This window comes from Heterocephalus glaber, unplaced genomic scaffold (assembly GCF_053883595.1).
Source record: "Heterocephalus glaber isolate CG9 unplaced genomic scaffold, H.glaber_assembly_v1.0 deba00000347, whole genome shotgun sequence".
Taxonomy (NCBI): Eukaryota; Metazoa; Chordata; class Mammalia; order Rodentia; family Bathyergidae; genus Heterocephalus; species Heterocephalus glaber.
Genome location: NW_028258143.1, coordinates 49,601,922 through 49,619,304, shown reverse-complemented (window position 1 = coordinate 49,619,304; position 17,383 = coordinate 49,601,922). Strand labels below are relative to the sequence as shown.

The 17,383-nt window shown below is 42.2% G+C and overlaps 1 protein-coding gene across 2 annotated transcripts; it reads right to left on the bottom strand.

Annotated features, from left to right (window-relative positions):
- Positions 1-446: 446 nt before the first annotated feature.
- Positions 447-16,649, bottom strand: Klhl23 (kelch like family member 23). Of its 2 annotated transcripts, none has more exons than XM_004857640.4 (4): positions 16,316-16,649; positions 14,244-15,458; positions 10,793-10,945; positions 447-2,117 (listed from the first exon to the last, which is right to left on the bottom strand). In XM_004857640.4, the coding sequence occupies exons 2-4, from the start codon at positions 15,454-15,456 to the stop codon at positions 1,807-1,809; spliced, it is 1,677 nt and encodes a 558-aa protein (XP_004857697.1). In that variant the 5' UTR covers positions 15,457-15,458; positions 16,316-16,649; the 3' UTR covers positions 447-1,806. The 2 variants fall into 2 exon arrangements, with proteins under 2 accessions (XP_004857697.1, XP_021094244.1); XM_021238585.2 differs by having other exon boundaries at positions 16,312-16,505.
- Between the last annotated feature and the right edge of the window lie 734 nt (positions 16,650-17,383).

Below are 17,383 nucleotides of genomic sequence, written 5' to 3'. Positions count from 1 at the left end.
ATTCCATATCCCTCTACACTAATACAACCAATTTATTTTGCATATTACCTTCAACATGCATACAGACTTTACAGTCACAATCATGTGTGCATACAATTTTGTGTTGTGCTTATTTTACGTACCATATCATAGACACATCCAAGTTTCTACATAGACTTCCAAATAATTATTTCCATAACAGTATACTTCAATACTTTTATTAGCTCACTTTCTTCTTTGACATGTAGTCTTTTTCCAATTTTTTGCTATTATAAAAATACAGACATAAACATCTTCATGCATTTACCTTTTGTTGGTATTGTTCTTAAAACACGAGTGGAATTTATGGGCCAAAGGATATGGTCATTCTTTTTCTTTTCTTTTTTTTTTTTTTTGGTACCGGGGATTGAACTCTGGTCCTTGTGCTTGCTAGGCAGGCGGCAGAACCACTGAGCTAAATCCCCGGCCCGGAAATGGCCATTCTTATGGCCCTCACTATGTAGTACCATATTCCACCCCCAAAGGGGTTTATTTAAAATACCACCTGAAATGTATGTTTTAAACAGTGTCTTTCTAAAAGTTTTTAAGACAGAAGTAGTTTTAAACTTCACCATTTAAAGTGAAAATTACTGTCTCTTTAAAAAAATAAAGTGTGAAATAGATGGCCTCCTAGATAACTAAAAATTCAGCTGCGTTCAGTGGAGCAGTGTTTCTCACCTTTTCTCCAGTTATGGCCTACATGGGAAGTGACCCTGTAGGCGCACAAGGGAAGATGGGCAAAGGTGTGTCTGGCCCAGAGGCTCCAGCCACCTGGGACTCCTCTGGCTGCAAGGACCAAGGGGACTTGCACCGTACCTAACACATCTATGACCCACAGTGACAGTGTGCAGGAGTCAGGAAGCTCTGATCATAGGTTCGTGATTCAAGTCACAAACTCTAAGAGTAGCAGAGCTGAGAAGTGAATATAAATTTTTTCGAATCAATGCATTTTCTACTATATCACAACTCTTCTACATGCTTTCTTGTTCTAAAATTCAACTTTATATGTAGCCACATATCTAAGAAGAGGATTCTTAAGAAGAGGATTCTCCAACATGCTTAAAGTGAAGACACCTAAACTAGCAATTACATCAAGGCTAAGAATTAAAAATAGCCCTTAGCATCAGCCAGTATTTGACTATTTTCTCTGTAATTTTTCAGACTTGGAATTCTTTTAAATTTAGTTTATAAACTCTTGGAACAGTAACAATCTTTTGCACAGTATTTTGTATATATCTGACAGTCAGTAAATAAAGAATACTAACAATAAATTATATACACCACAATGGAAAAAATACACAAAGTTTAAGTCCACATTCTAAATAATTCTAAGGAGAAAAACATTTAAGTGTTGATTTTATAGAGGTAGAGAAGATTCCCTCTTTAAATTTCAAATGTCTGCTAGCTAAACAGAACCTGTGCATTATTACATCAATGGCTCTTAACAGACATCTCATTACACAGAATGATTTGACTATGCCCAGTGTTGATGCTACCAGAAGGTAAAGATTCACTATGAATTTGCCTTTTACCAAGTGTCAACTATTTCATAACATCTTTCAAAAGCAGAGGTTGTAAGGGTTAACCCCACTGATTCAACTGTATAGGTTCACAAGATTTTTCTTGACCATTAGTCACTGGGTTTGGGAGCCGAGTAGGGTTAGGAATTAAAATTTAACAACCTCCTATCATGTGTCAGACAAGTAAGGACAAGTAAGGACTCCAAACCCCACATTCCTTTTACTGCACCCTTAAACAATGATTACTGCATCAGCTTTATGGATCCACTCAGACATTATATACACAAACACATCCGTGAGACCTCATGGCGCTTGGAAGATTACCCACTATTTCCCACTTATTGAGGTCCGGGTCATACTTCTCAATGCTCTGAAGATACGTTCCCTTGGAGTAGGAGTACCCTCCAGTGACGTAGATGCACCCGTTCATGATGACCGCCCCACATTCCATCCTCCTCTCCATCATGGGTGCTATCTCTCTCCATTCATTTTGCTCCTGATCATACCACTCTGCGATTGTAGTTTGTCCCCCGACAAGATAGAGCTTATTTTCAAACGGCACTGAGCACAATCCATATTCTTTGAGAGAAAAAAGAAAAGAGCCAATTTTTACTACAATAACAAAACCAAAAAGAAGTATCATAATGTGGTGATGGAATAATATTTTATAGCATAGCACACACAAATAGAAGAGTGGTGACATTCTGATACTGGCACACACTAACACTTAAAATCCATCGGATTCAGATGACCTTTTCCTGCCACTTGGCCATTATCCCTCATGGCATTCTGGGTTTTTCTGCAGTACTAGGAACTGAACCCAGGGGCTTGCTTGTGCTTGGCAACTGCACTTACCACTGAGCTACATCCCTGGCCCCTTTAAAATTTTATTATCGGGTAGGGTCTTATTAAGTTACCCAGTTTGGCCTTGAATTTGCAATCCTCCTGCCTCAGCCTCTAGAGTAGCTGGGATTACAGGCATGCTCCTCCATGCCCAGCTCCTTCAAATTATTCTTAAACTGGCTCTGGAAGATGATAAGGAACTCATCCCTCAGACAAAACCCTTCTGAGAAATGCCAATACAGCTTTTACTTGACACTTTATACAAGTCGGTAGCAGGAGAGTCCTTCTTACAGAAGATACACCACGTAGCTGGTATATGGTAGGTCTCTCCAATCTCTAAGGGCAGGCAACCTGCAGTGCCTGCTGTCACAGGGGCCACACAGTATGGTGTGACTGGTGGACAGGGATGCAAGAATGAGAGAAGCATGCAGTCAGGTTCCTGGGCACCACAGTCACCATGCTCAGACACTGTGAAAGGCGCCCCCAGGCCGAGGGGTGCTGTGTAGGATGTGGGGGCTGGGGCTGGGAGCCTTCCAACAGGGGCCATCTGCCAGGCTCTGTGTGTGTGTATGTGTGCGTATGTGTGTGTGACCAGAGATTGAACCCAGGCCTTTCCTTTGCACTGAGCTAATCCCCAGCCTTTTTATTTTTTAAATTTTGAGATAGGGTCTTGCTAAGTTGCTAACATGCCCAGGCTGGGCTTGAACTTGTGAGCCTCCTTCCTTGGCCACCTTGAGTGTTGGGATTATAGGTATGCAGCACTATGCCTGGCTTTCCAGGCTCTTCAGTGTTTCCCATTTTATTTACCTCCTCCATCTCACACAAGCCTGCTTGTACTAGGATATTTCACAACTTGACTCTCTCTCCCTCCCTCCCAGGACTGTGGTGAGCATGAGGCCGGTTAGGCAGGGGCAAGGTGTAGGTAGGCAGACATCACTCTCTGGGTCACTCTGAGTGACTGAACTCTGCACCTCAGGCACCTTACATGCTCATTTTAGTCCCAGCCATGTTTCTTCCATGCCTCCTCTTTTAACATCACTGCTAGCCTGATAGTTCATTCTCTGGGAATATCACCTACAAAATTACACTAAATACACTTAGCTACAGCCCTGCAAGAAGCGGAGGACTTGTCAGTGGTACTCATTATTGCCAACAGAGATTCACTGGCCGAAGCACTGCTATTCCCTGTGCCTCAATGACCCTTTTCTCTGGGTCTTGGCACAGCTGCCTCCTCCTTGTCCTTCAGGCCTTATCTTACCATCACTCCTCAGAGGGGTGATCCATCCACCCTGTAGGGGCCAGCCAGGCATCCCTGCACATCACTGTATTTTCATTCTGCCCCTATCACTTCTCATCATCTGGGACAGATCTAGCTTATTATCTCTCTTCTAACAGTGCAGGAGCTGTGTCCTGCCCATTCCCCCACCTCATCCCAGTTGGAGAAAAGAAGTGTCTGGCACTCTGAACGGAATCAATGCGTGCTTGCTTTGTCAATGAATGAATTATAACTATACACTCTTGTGCCCCGGCATGTGTCCACACTATTGTGTGAGAGAAAAGCTCATAGGTGAGCCCTTCTTTGGAAAGAATGTAAGATCAGAAATGTAATTTTATTTTTTAAATGTGATTTCCTCTTTGAGAATGGAAGACAATGTCTTATCTGTAAAGTTCTTGCTAACTAGGTTTTAAAGCTAACTAAAGTCTCAGAAGACAGTCAGTTTTACTTTGACTCCACACACTGTTCTCAAACTTAGTTTAAAATATTTTTTTCATTTTCATTTTTATTAGTATATATTTTTAGTACATAATGATTACATTCCTCATGGGGAGTTGGTACATGTGCATAACACATTTTAATTCTTTTTTCATCCTCTTCCCTCCCACATCTCTTGGTTCCCTTCCAGTTCTCAGGTTTCTGTGGGAAACTTTTACTCAAGAAAATAATTCTCCTACCTCTCAAAAACCCACTTGTTACTTTCCAATTTTATATGCAGAATTCTTATAAGATTTAGTTGTTTCCAGTACTTGTGAAACACTACACAAATCACATTAATCATTCCATAATTTAATTATGATAATTAAAGATAGTTCAGTGGCATTTATGATTCAAAAACGAGCCAGGTGTGGTGGCACACACCTGTGATCCTAGCACTGGGGAGGCTGAAGCAGGAGGACTGCCTCGTGTTGGAGGCCAATCTGAGCTACATAGTGAGTTCAAGGCCAGCTTGGACTACATGGTGAAACTCTGTCTTAAAAAAAAACAACTAAAAGGCGGGGCATTTAGCTCAGTGGTTCCTTGCCTGCCTCATAAGCACAAAGTCCTGAGTTTGATCCCCAGTACCAAAAAAAAAAAGAGCTTACTAGGCTTTTCTTAAAGTACTCAAAGTTTTCAAAAAAATCCTCAATTTGTGATCTTATGTTAGAGAGTTATCTGAATCTTCCCACAGCAGTGAAAATGTTTAAAACCAAGTGATTCCGGATAGTTTTTCCTCTGTTAACCTAAATACAATACAGTGTTGTCACTGTTGATGGAATGATTCTTTTCTCAGCTATAACTGCTTTTTCATCTTTTCAGCCAACTCCTCTAACCTACTGGGGCCAAAGGACTCTTCTCTTATCACAGTGTATATCATAGGACGTAGAAAATACCAGCAAATACCCTTCAGACAAATGAATAAGTGAACAAATGAACAATTTCAAGTCAAGCATGGGAACAACACCAACTGTCATAGCTCCAAGAATTTATGCACAGATATGGGACACAAACATAAGGCAGTCTGTGTTCAATGTGACATGAGTGATATGAACAAAATGATCCAAGATTCAGAGACAACCACAACATCCACTCGAGCTGAATTAAACTTTTTCCTAAGATTTTCTCACTGAAAGGACCTTTTAGGCTCATGTATCTCTACTTTCCTTATTTTTCTGGAAAGTAAGGCCAAGAGCCTAAGCCACTTGCTTTAGGTTAGGCAGGTAAATAAGTGGCAAAACCAGGAGAGAACTCTGCTCACAGGTGCTTCTGTGTTATCATGCACTGCTTCTGCCCGTTCTTCACACCCTCTTCTTGCTCAGCTCATCTCTCAGCTCACACTGGCTCCCAAGAGTCTGCCCATGGGTGTCCTGCTGGGCCCACCCTGCAAGGCATTTTATTCATCCCCACATTCATGGCCCTCCGCCAAACAACCACACCCCAGATGTAGATCTCCCCATCTAGCTATATCCTTCCTGGTGCTGCAGACCACATTTCCCATTGACTGCTGAACAGCCCTTTACTTGTTCTTCAACCTTACACTACAAATAGACCTCATCATTTCCCCTCTTCTCCCTGTTGGTTTCTCATTCAGTGCCCTCCAACCTCCCAGGCAACTGGTTACAGACCCTGGGAAGACTGTGAAATCCTTCTTCTATCCCTACCACTTCTCCAGGCTTTCAGCATTTCTCACTTGGTTAGTTATAATAGGCTTAGCAGATCTTCTGTCCTTCTCCTAAAAGAAACACTCTTCTTAAAATGAGAGCTGAGGGGGCTTAGGGTGTAGGTCAGTGGTAGAGTGCAAGTTTAGCATGCAAGAGGCCCCTGGTTCTATCCCTAGAAACACACACACAAAGAAGAGCCAATCATACATCATACTCTTGATCTGAAAATGTTGATGGTGCTCCATTTAAAAAATTCTCCAACTGCCACTCAAAATCCTCCATGATATGCTCCCAGGCTGAACTCTCCTATCTTCTCTCTGTCTCAGTCTGCCCTCTTCTACTTCACTCATTTATGTCTGCACCCAAGCAACAGAATACACCTGAAACTTCCCTTCTTCCCCTCTTTTATTGAAGTGACTTCCTACAGAAAAACCTTTTCTCCAAAATTACCTTCAATAACTGTGCCCATTCTTTAAGGCCTACCTCATAAATAACCACTTAGCACGCACTCTAAAATTGCCATATTTCCCTTAATCAGACTCAAGCTCTCAATATTCTCAACTGTAACAGCACTCATTTGTACAGAATTTAGCTAAAGACTGTCCTCTATTCCTATGAAGTACATATATTTGCTGCTAGATTCTGAGTTCCTGTGACAGTAAAGACTAGCATTTAATTATCTTTGTGTCTTTACATAATTATTAAAATATTACATTTTGCAATGGAGGGCCTCAATAAATGCTATCTTGATTTTTTTTTTTTTCTTTTTGGTACCAGGGATCAAACTCAGGACCTTGTGCTTGCGAGGCAGGTGGCGGAACCACTGAGCTAAATCCCCGGTCCCTGCTGTCTTGAATTTAATGAAGCTATGCTCCCATGTTTTTTCAATTATACAAAGCTACCTTATTAAAGGGGTTAAGATAAAATATAATGGGCTGGAGATTTAGCTCAGTGGTTTCACCACCTGCTGCGCAAGCGCAAGGACCCAAGTTCGATCCCTGGTACCAAAAAAAAAAAAAAAGATAAAATATAATACTTGTATTACCTTTTGCCAATAGTAGTAGTCATTTCTTCCCAGCCTAAGCTATGAATGTATATAATGTAGATTTAGGTCTGATGACTGAGATCTATCTCTCATTCTTCAGGAGGTGTCTGGAAAGTGCACAAGAAGTATGCTTTGCTGTCATTCAGTGAATGCAGATGCAAATGACTTCAAGAGCTTAAGGAGACAATGGCCCAACTGAGAGAAGCAAGTCAAGAGTGAGAGAAACAACAGCATCACTCCTTCAGTCTGTGTGTCGGCCTTATCTGACAAGAACAGCTATTATAGGGCTCCAGTGACTGCTGCCAGGAAGGAATACTGTCTGGTTGCCAGACCTTCCAATTTTTCTAAAAGCAAGCAACCATGAGTTTTATGTGAAATCCTGAATTTTAAATTTTGGTAGCAAGCCAGTTCAAAAATATTTTAAGTACTGTGAATGTCAAATAGAGTATCTCATGCAAGGTGCTAATTTAATATATTTTTCACCTTTCATCAGGAAAAAGTTTAAAGTAAATCAAAACTTTACAAGTAGAATTGTATGTTCCTATTGATTCACATTGTACTTTTTTGGATTAATTTTCAATTTTCCTTAGCTTCTAACACTAGGCTTAAGTTACAGTGCTTTTAGACTCTTTTTCAAGTAGCTAATAAGCTATCTGCAATTTGTATGTTATGAAACACTTATTTTTAAGGAACTCTTCTATGAAGTTATATTAAATTTACACTGTAACTCCTGCTAATTTGTTTTCTGAGTTTTTTACCTGTTGGATTTTGTTTGGAAAGATAAGTCTTAATACAAAATAGGGAGAGTAATTATCTAACTCATAAGGTTGACCTGAAGGTCAAATAAGATATTAGTGGGGCCGGAGACTTAGCTCAGTGGTTTTGCCATCTGCTGCGCAAGTGCAAGGACCTGAGCTTGATCCCCAGTACCAAAAAAAAAAAAAAAGAAGATATCAGTAAAGTTAAGAGCACCGGCTCCAAGCCAGACTGCCTGGGGTTGAACCTCACCTCTTTTTTTTTTTTTTGAACTTCACCTCTTAATAAGCACTAGCTGGCTTGCCAAGGGAAATTTACTGTATTTAATGTCTCTGCACCTCAGTGGACATAAAGTGAGATAACAGTACCTACCTAGCTCACAGGATTGTTATAAGGTTTAGATAGTGCTGTAGTTGAATATGAGTCATTTCATTCAAAGGACCATATGCAAAGACTTGGTCCCCAGAATGATGGTACTGGGAGGTGCTGTGGACCTTTACGGGGTGAGTCCTTTTGGATGTCCTTAGGTCATTGGGAGCATATCTCTCTCTTTGCTTCCAGGCTTGTGAAGTGAGCATCTTCTCTGACAAATGCTTCCACCATTGCCATCCTATCACTCTCATCAGAGGTCAAATAAATGGGTCACCAATCTTAAATTTGAGCCTCTAAACTGTAAACTAAATAAACCTTTTCTCTTTATAAGTTAGTTGCCTTAGATATTCTATCATAGTAACATAAAGCTGACAAATGCAAAGAGATTCACACATGTACAATTACTGGAAAAGTAGTGCCTGGCACAAACTAAGTAAATGCTAGTACAACTCAGTATGACCTACTGTTATTACTTTCCATTATAACTGCATTGGTCACAACAGAGTGATGGGGAGTCTAGGGTGATCTGAACTATTAGGAGACTGAAGTCTGCACATTCTATGATGTCTTCAGAGTTAGGCCATCCTGCAGGTGAAGTTTCTTCTTATGCAAAGCCTGTGGCATATGGAGATGCAGCACCCAATTCAGGTGTGCTGCACATGAACTGAGAGATAAGACAGGTAACATATCAAGAAGCAGCTGCACAGGTAAAAAAGCAGAAACATCTGCTCCCCTCAGGAGAGGTAGATTGCTTAGTGTTCACATCACAAGTGTGGAATCAGGTGGCAAGAATATGTCACCTGGATCACGACTTTCAAACTGTATGATGCTGGGAAAGTTACTTCTCCTTTCCAAGACTCCATTTACAAATATATAATCTAAATTATACATAAAGAGCAAAATAAAAGATGATAGGAAGCAGGAAGATAGATTTTTCTCAAATGAAAAGGAGATCAAGAGATGAAGGGGTAAAAGAGAATGAAAAAAGAAATTAAGATATGTTATCTACATGTATCAGCTCCACAAAAGGAATGTAAACATTATGTACTACAAATATGTACAAACTTTTTAAAAAGTATATACGCACAAGACTAGTGCAACCACTGTGGAAATCAGTATGGAGATACCTCAAAGAACTAGGACTGGAAGTCCCATTTGACCCAGCTATTCCCCTGCTGGGGATCTTCCCCAAATAATTAAAAGAATCATACCACAGTGATATATGTGCACCCATGTTCATAGCAGCACAATTTGTAATAGCTAAAATTTGGAAATAGCCCAAATGCCCATCAACTGGTGACTGGATAAAGAAAATGTGTTTTTTAAATAAAATGGAGTACTACTCAGCCATAAAAAAAAATTAGAGACATTTATAGCTAAATGGATGCACATTCAGGTGATACTCTTTTTTTTTTTTTTGGTACTGGGGATCGAACCAGAGACCTTGTGCTTGTGAGGCAGGCGCTGGAACCACTGAGCTAAATCCCCGGCCCTGAGGTGATACTCTTAAATGAAATAAATAGGACACACATGTATAAATACCGAACAGTTTCTCTAGTGTGAGAAACTGAAAGTGTAAATAAGGACTAAAAGATATACTAGATAACGTGAAATAGGAAGAAAAGGGGCAAAGGGGAAGGGGAAGTGGGAGGGGTAGGGGAAAGAAAAGAAGGGAATGGAATATGAGAAAATGAAAAAATGGAAACAAAGTCTTTGTAAATCGGGAGGGATGGAGGGGTTGAAGGGAAGGCAGGGGAAGGGGGAAAAATAAGAACCAAGAGAGATTATGTAAAGGTGCAAATTTCCAATGATGAATGTCATTATGTTGTATACCTAAAATGTACCAATGAAATAAAAATTTTTTAAAAAGTATATACGCACAGAGTTGCAGTGATAATTTAGATAATACTACATGCAAAGTTCTTAGCCAGTAACTGACCTATAGTACGTGCTCAAGAAGGTTGGCTATTACTGTTATTCTCAGACAATTACAAGCTTGTGGATTTTAATTGCCCTCTCCAGTGGCACACATGAAAGCCTAACATCCTATGGAAAATGATTGAAAGTAATATGGTGATATGATAATATGAATTTTTTCCTAATAAAGAAGTTTAAACATATGGCACAATTGTAAAAGGCTAAAACTTGTTTTTCTCCTGGTGCTGGGGTTGAACTCAGGTACTCTGCCACTAAGCTCCAGCCCCAGCCCCTATAACAGGCTAAAAGTATGCTCCCCCTGAGCTCACCACAAAGAGAGAAGTCAGAGAGCAAAAGACATCACAGAAGGAGGCCATTCCCTATGGAGGACAGCATTCCCCCTTTATAACTATCAGGTGACAGCAACGCGGAGCACTGCATATCATAGGGATGAGTGCTTCATATAAATGAAATCCAGAAAGAACAGGCTTCTAAAAGCAAAAAACAATCTCTTGCTGAACTTCAATCTCCAGGTATCTTCCTGATCATCTCAAAGACAGACTAGTGCATTTTAACTATCTATAAAAATTGTGTTTTAAATTATGCATGTATCAAATGAAAGAAAACACACAATAAAGGAAAAGGAAACAAAAATGAACATAAGTGAAAAAAATTTTAAAAGAATCTATCACTTTTAACCACACAACTTAAATATATCTTATACAGAGACATCAGGGAAAATATCTGATCTAATCAAAATCTAAACATGATCGTTATTAAATGGATATATGGACTTTCTGAGCTTTTAAATTATACCCACTTGTAGTCTACCACAAACTTAGCATTTTCCATCCCTTATGTGGATAAACTGCATCAGGCAAGATTTGAGGCAGTACTTGGTTACCTGGGTGTGGACTGGAGGTGATGAGGCTCCACTCGTTGATATCTGAGTTGTAGCTCTGGACCTTGTCATAGGTGCAGCTTCCTCTGTAGCCACAGTGGCCGCCAATGACATATATAACTTCATGTAAGACACAGGCAGTAGCATTTCCCACACCTGTGTGTCAATCAAAATCACATTTTTAGAATGAGTGTTCATTCTTTTTTTTTTTTTTGGGTGCCGGGGATCGAACTTGGGTCCTTGCGCTTGCGCAGCAGGCGGCGAAACCACTGAGCTAAATCCCTGGCGAGTGTTCATTGTTTTTTGCAGTGAATAATGAGCTAAGTTTATTAGAGTTTTTGTTATTACTGATGGTAGAAGCTAGGCAATGTGCTAGGTGATATACACCCTAAAAAAATGAAAAGGGATGGCTCTGTATGTTATTTTAAGAGAGGGTGAGATAGGGCCTGAGATTTAGTTCAGTGGTTCCACTACGTGCCTCGAAAGCACAAGGTCCCGAGTTCGATCCCTGCTACAAAAAAAAAAAAAAAAGGGTGAGACAAACAGAATATAGTTATAGAATGGAAGAAGTACCATGAAAAGGAGACAGAGCAAAGGCTTACAGGCCAATGCCAAGCGGCCTAGTGAGCAGAGCAGGTGGCACATGGCCAAGGACCTTGATGCCCAACTAAAAATTTGGACTTAATTCACTGGGTTTTTAAGCTTTTTAAAAAGCACATGAAAGGGACTAAAAAAAGGAAGATGGGAAGGACTCAGGAAGATATAGGTGCTGCTGTTTCAAGTGACAAGTGGAGAGGGACTGATTTAGAAAGGGCCTTGGGTAAGGAGGGAAGGACACAGAGGCGAGAGACACAGTCAGATAGGCCTTGATCACTGTGTCCAAGTCCAGCCAGCCCAATTCTGAGGTCCTGAGCTGGGACAACTGGAAGGCCTTCATGCTACAGAACTGTTAGGAGAAAGAGCAAACTAGATCAGTGGGTAAAGAAAAGAGAAAGAAAGATGATAAGCCTCAACTTAGTTGAAAATACTGATTTAGTCTTTCACCCAACTTTTATTTACCATTGTTATGTGCTGGATGCCATTTAATCTGTTTATTTCAACTTCAAAATAAAAAAGTTTATAAGTAGGATAGTTATGATGAAAAAAATACTTAACAGTTCATAAATAGCCAAACATTTATTTCTTCTCTGTACATCACATCCCTAAGCCAAAAAAGGAAATGAAATTGGAATTTCACTCTATACAAATCAAGCTCTCATTACCAGGGGAAGCCGCTAGTGAACCTCATGACTGCAAATAAAACAAACTGAGAAAAATGTAATCTTTTCTACAGAAAAATGAGTAACTAAAATCTATCCATCAGAACAGTACTAGGCAAGACTGCACAAAACTGGCTGTGTGCTACCCTTCCTTGGGTTAACTAGATATACACAAGAATCAAAACCTCAAGTTAAAAGAATTAATCTCTGGAATTTCAGGCCCAGGTAGCAGGTGAGGGAAGATTTGGGAACGTGGCGTGGGGCCTCCCATTTCACTCAAGAATAAGGCAAAAACACATATGGCTTTCTTTCACACTTGATAAATCAGTGCAGCATTTTCTTTTCAGCAAGCATCATTTCAAATACAACTTTTTAATAGCTGCTAAAATAATTGAACTTTTCTTGTTCATTTTGTAGGATAGGAGTCAGGTCCACACTGGAAACAGTAAGTGGTGGTCAAGGTCAGGACAAAGCAAAAAAAAATTACCAATTAACTACAATGGGCTTTAGGCTAAGTTCTCCCACCCTACCAACTATTGTTGTACCTGTGGGCATGCTTAGGAGTAGTCCCGATTTAATGTGAATGATATTTCTGCCCTGTTGACATATTCTTCAGTAATAACATTCATGACAATCAGACCTAACATGTACTGAGGACTTTCTTTGTGCCAGACACTGTTCTAGACTCTCCACAAGTATAAATCACTTAATGCTCCCGTGATCCTAAACTATGTAGTGATCCTAAACTATGTAGTGCTTCATCCTCATCATACAGACTGCAAAACTGGGGCACAGGGGCAGGGATTTAGCTCAGTGGTTCTGCCACCTGCCTCACAAGCCCAAGATCCCAAGTTCGATTTCCAGTACCAAAAACAAAAAAAAACAAAACCGGGGCACAAAGAGGTTGAACAATTTTCCCAAGCTCTCTGGTAAGTGGAAGGTGGGGATTTGGACCGAGGCAGTGTAGCTGCAGAGGCAGTGTGCCTGTCTGATCACGAGACCATCCCGCCTCTCAAGCTTCCTGCTTCTTGTCCAAGGATCACAGCAGGTCAGATTTCCAGACCAGGTCAAATTCCCACACCCTCACTAGCATTAAAAAAGAAACAGAAAGGCCTGGGAAGAAACATTTGGGACAAAATGAAAAAAGTCTGGTAACAACCTACCAGCTGTTTTTGGAACTTCCCATCAGCAATGAATAAATGTAAAGAAATCAGATTCCAGTTTAACTTTTTCTCCAGTGGGAGGGAAGGACAGCAAGGCTAGTACATGAGCAAACACAGCAGACAATAGTGTTTATCAGAAAGACACTGAGACCCAGTAATGTGCCTGGCTCTGTGGACCGCAGGAGGAGGGCTGTGGGGTCTGCTCCTCTCCTTTATTCTGTAGGGAACAAACCTTCCAAGGTTTTAATGAAGGATCTTTGGAGAGATAATAAGCGTATTCTAAGAGGAAAAAAAGTTAAATATTAAAAAGCAGAACTAGGGCTGGGGATTTAGTTCAGTGGCACTGCACCTGCCTCTCAAGCGCAAGGTCCTCAGTTCAATCCCCAGTACCGGATAAAAAAAAAAAAGCAGAACTAAAACAGTTTGATATTTCAAATACCAGTAAAAAAAAATTAAAACATGAATTAATAAAACTACCCAGGTCCATTTCTTCATTTAGCCTTCAATTTATGCATAAATTATGAAGACTTGGCCAGGTGTGGTGGTACACGCCTGTAATCTCAGCACTCAGGAAGCTGAGGCAGGACGATACTGTGAGTTCAAGGATAGTGTGGGCTACATAGTGAGTTTAAGGCCAGCCTGAACTATACAGCAAGACCCTTTAAAAAAATTCTGAAGGCTTGAACCAAGATCCTTAGAGTTAGGTATATATACAGTAAACAGAATGAATTATCCTGTTTCCTTACATTTCTGTTTCCCAATATTTCTTTTCTAGCCTGAGTAGTATATTTTAATTAAATAATTCTCAGACAAGTTGGGGACTGTGCTATCCTGTTTGTTTGTTTTTTTTAATGTGTGCTATCATGTTTTTACCTGGAACATTCTGTGCAACACTATCTGTATAACCCACTATAGTTTTGGAAAGTATCCCAAAGTTACAACTCTTTTTTAAAGTTACTTGCAAGAGAAGTGAGACTGCTGGCCTAAACCTAGGCATCTATAAAACACAGCATAAACAAAATCCACACTTACCTTTGATCATGTTTGCAATAGGAATCCATTTCTCTTTTAATGGATCATAGAACTCAGCTTCTTCTGCAGGAGCCCCTTTTCTATAACCACCTAGAGCATAGACACAGCCACCCAAGGTGACTGCACAGTGGTAATACCTGGCATTGAGCATTGGCAAACCCTCCGTCCATTCATCACTTTCACTGTTATAGATCCACACTGTGTCAAGAGCTTCTATGTTATCAGTCCTATACCCTCCAGTTACATAAATGTTGGGTCCTAAACATGTAACACCATAGCTCTCTCTGGTGTAATCTGGTATTTCTGCTCCCTGAATCCAAACATTTGTCAAAGGATCCCATATGTGAACCTCTGATAAAGGATGCCAGTAATAGCCTCCAATGATATACATTGTGGCTGTGGACCGCTGGGAAATCTCTTTATGCATGGGATTCAAGGCATTGTATATTAGAGAACGAATCTTGTTTTCTGTTAGTAAGCAGCTTCTTTGAAGGCCTAAAGCTGTTTTTAAATACATTGGATCTATATCTATGTTGATGTAGCTTAGTAGATTGTATAGGCATTCGATTCGATTTTCTACATCATGAGCAGTCCACTTAATAACTGGCTCTATGATAGCTTCTTCTTTCCAAACACTGAGATTCTTTCTGGATAAGATAAAGAGAAACTTCTCAAGGCTGATTTCCAGAAACTCTTCTTGTTGCCATACTTCCTTAAATCTTGAACACAGAATTCTTCGAGATTCCTTCTCTAGTTCTGGACACACATGAAATTCTGCAAAGGAGTGCATTCCAATACAATTATCAATATCCAGGTGTCTTACCAAAAACTGCTCACACGCCTTCTTTACTGAAAGGAATTGTAGCAGATCTGCTGCTTCAAGCAGGCTTTGAACATTTCTTTTAGTTATTTCAATTTGAGAAGTATATGCATAATTTACAAGGCCTTCCAGAATATCATGGTGGATGCCAGAGAGTTTTATTTTATTTTTAAATTTTTCTTTCATGTCAGCTGTGAACATTGCCTTAAAATAATTGCTGCAAGCAGCTAAAACAGCTCGGTGACAATGAAAGATTATGCCTGAGGGGCACTGAAGGGTAATATCAGTAAATAATCCATCCAAGTAAAATGTTCTGAATGCATCAAGAAAATCCACTGGATGCGCAGAATCCTTGAAAAGATAAATATAATCTTCTTGTCCTTTTAAAGCCATGGCTGCAATAAATATGAAATAAAAAACGTGTTTTCAATTTTGCATATTACCTCAATCAACTTTACATGTTCCAATCATTTGAATCAGTAGAATTGAGAATACTCCAGAATTTGACTAAGTGCAGCATTCTAAATAGCAAATGCAAAATGTGGATGGGCTGTTTCATAATTGATACAGTGATCCATTTAAATTAAATTCTGGTAGCTCGGAGATAGAAATGAGCCCCCCACTCCCAGATTTCTCAGTTGCATGTTTGAGCAGAAATAGCCATCTGCTACCCGCTTCGCCCAGTCTGCAATCTGTCCTAGACTGGCAGTCCAAAAGGAGATCCCATGCTTGGCAAGCCAAGCGGTCACCACACTGGCCACCAGACCAGCACCTCGGCTCGGCCCCAAGTCAACCTTTTTCCTTAGCTCAGTCTCCCCTTCAAGTCACATAGAGATGCCACGAAAGGGACCGTCGAAATGTGAGTGGAGAAGAAATCTCAAAAGAGGGAAATGCTGGACCTGTCTCCCTCGGGAAGGGAGAAGGCAAGCGCCGGCCCAGCAGCCCGCGCTGCTCCTCGCGCCCGCCGCAGGGGCTTCGCCGCCCGCGCGGGCCCGGCCACGTTCCTGCCCGGAGGCTGCCCGCTCGGCCCGGCGCGAGCTCAGCTCCAGGGCGCCACACCGGGCCAGCGCCCGCGTCGCCGTGGAGCGCAGGTGTGGAGCGCGCGGTGGGCGTCCTCACTCTCCCGGGCCGGCCCAGCGCCCCCGCGGCCATTGTCTGCGCGGCGCCGAGGCGGCTCGAGAAGCGGCGCGGCCTCGCTTTCCTCCGCCGGCCCCGCGCTCCCGCACGCCGGCCCCGGCCCCAGCGTACCTACCTCCGGCGGCAGCCTGGGGACGCTGTGTGGCCCTGGCTAGCTGCGAGCGGGGGCGGCGGCGCCTCGGGACCCTCTGACCATCTTTGGAAGCGGAGCGGCGCGGCGCGGCTGCCTGGAGTGCGGCTCCAGCCCACAGCGGCTCCTATTTTGGTGTCCCGGCTGCTCCCCCGCCTCCACCCGAACAGCCCCCTGTGCAGCCCGGGCGCGAGGCCGCCGCGGGAACAACCCGGCGCGGGGCGGGCGGGAGACTGCGCAGGTGGGGCGGCTTCCCGGGGGAGACCTCCGCACGGCGCGCCCGCTCCTTCCCGGGCGCCAGTCTCCTCAGTCTTCTCCTGCGCAAACTCTGTGGGTCCTGAATTAAGACCATCTACCAGCGCGCGCGCGTGCGTGCGTGCGTGCGTGCCTGTGTGTGTGTGTGTGTGTTGTGTGTTCCCTTCCCTCAGTAGCTCCGTGTGTTGTGTGTGGTGTGAGGTGTGTGTGTACTCGTCCATTCCCTCAGTAGATCCGTGTGTATGTGCGTGTGTGCGTGCGTGCGTGCGTGTGTGTGTGTGTGTGCACTTTCCCCTTTCTCGTAGCTCCTGCCAGCCCCGGCCCTAATGAGAAGAGTGGGCAGGGCAGGTGCGGAAGGACTGGGAAAGACTGTGACAAAGCTAAAGGAGCCTGGGGCCGGTAGTGCAGCCCCGGCAACCTGAAAGGAAGCCCTGAGAAACCTGGGGCAGCCAGGGCCAGGGCTGGGGTTCGGGTTACTGGTTGGAACACCAGTAGCTGCGAAGAGCAACTGCCACCCTGTCTGGTGACTACCAGCTCCTTCACGTAAAGATGTCCATGTGCCACACCAAAAGTTTGTTTTCTTGTGCCAACAAAAGCCACTTTTCGAGTATTTACATTTATCATTCATTAGCACGATTTTATTAAGTGCCTTCTGAGCACCTTAGATAGGGCTAGAAATTGGTAAGTGTGGAAAGATGGTTCATAGTTCTCCTGGAGCTTAGAGTCCATTACCTGCAAAGGGGAAGGTCACGGTGGAGCCATCACTAGATCGCCGTATGTTTCTCCTAGTCAGAGAGA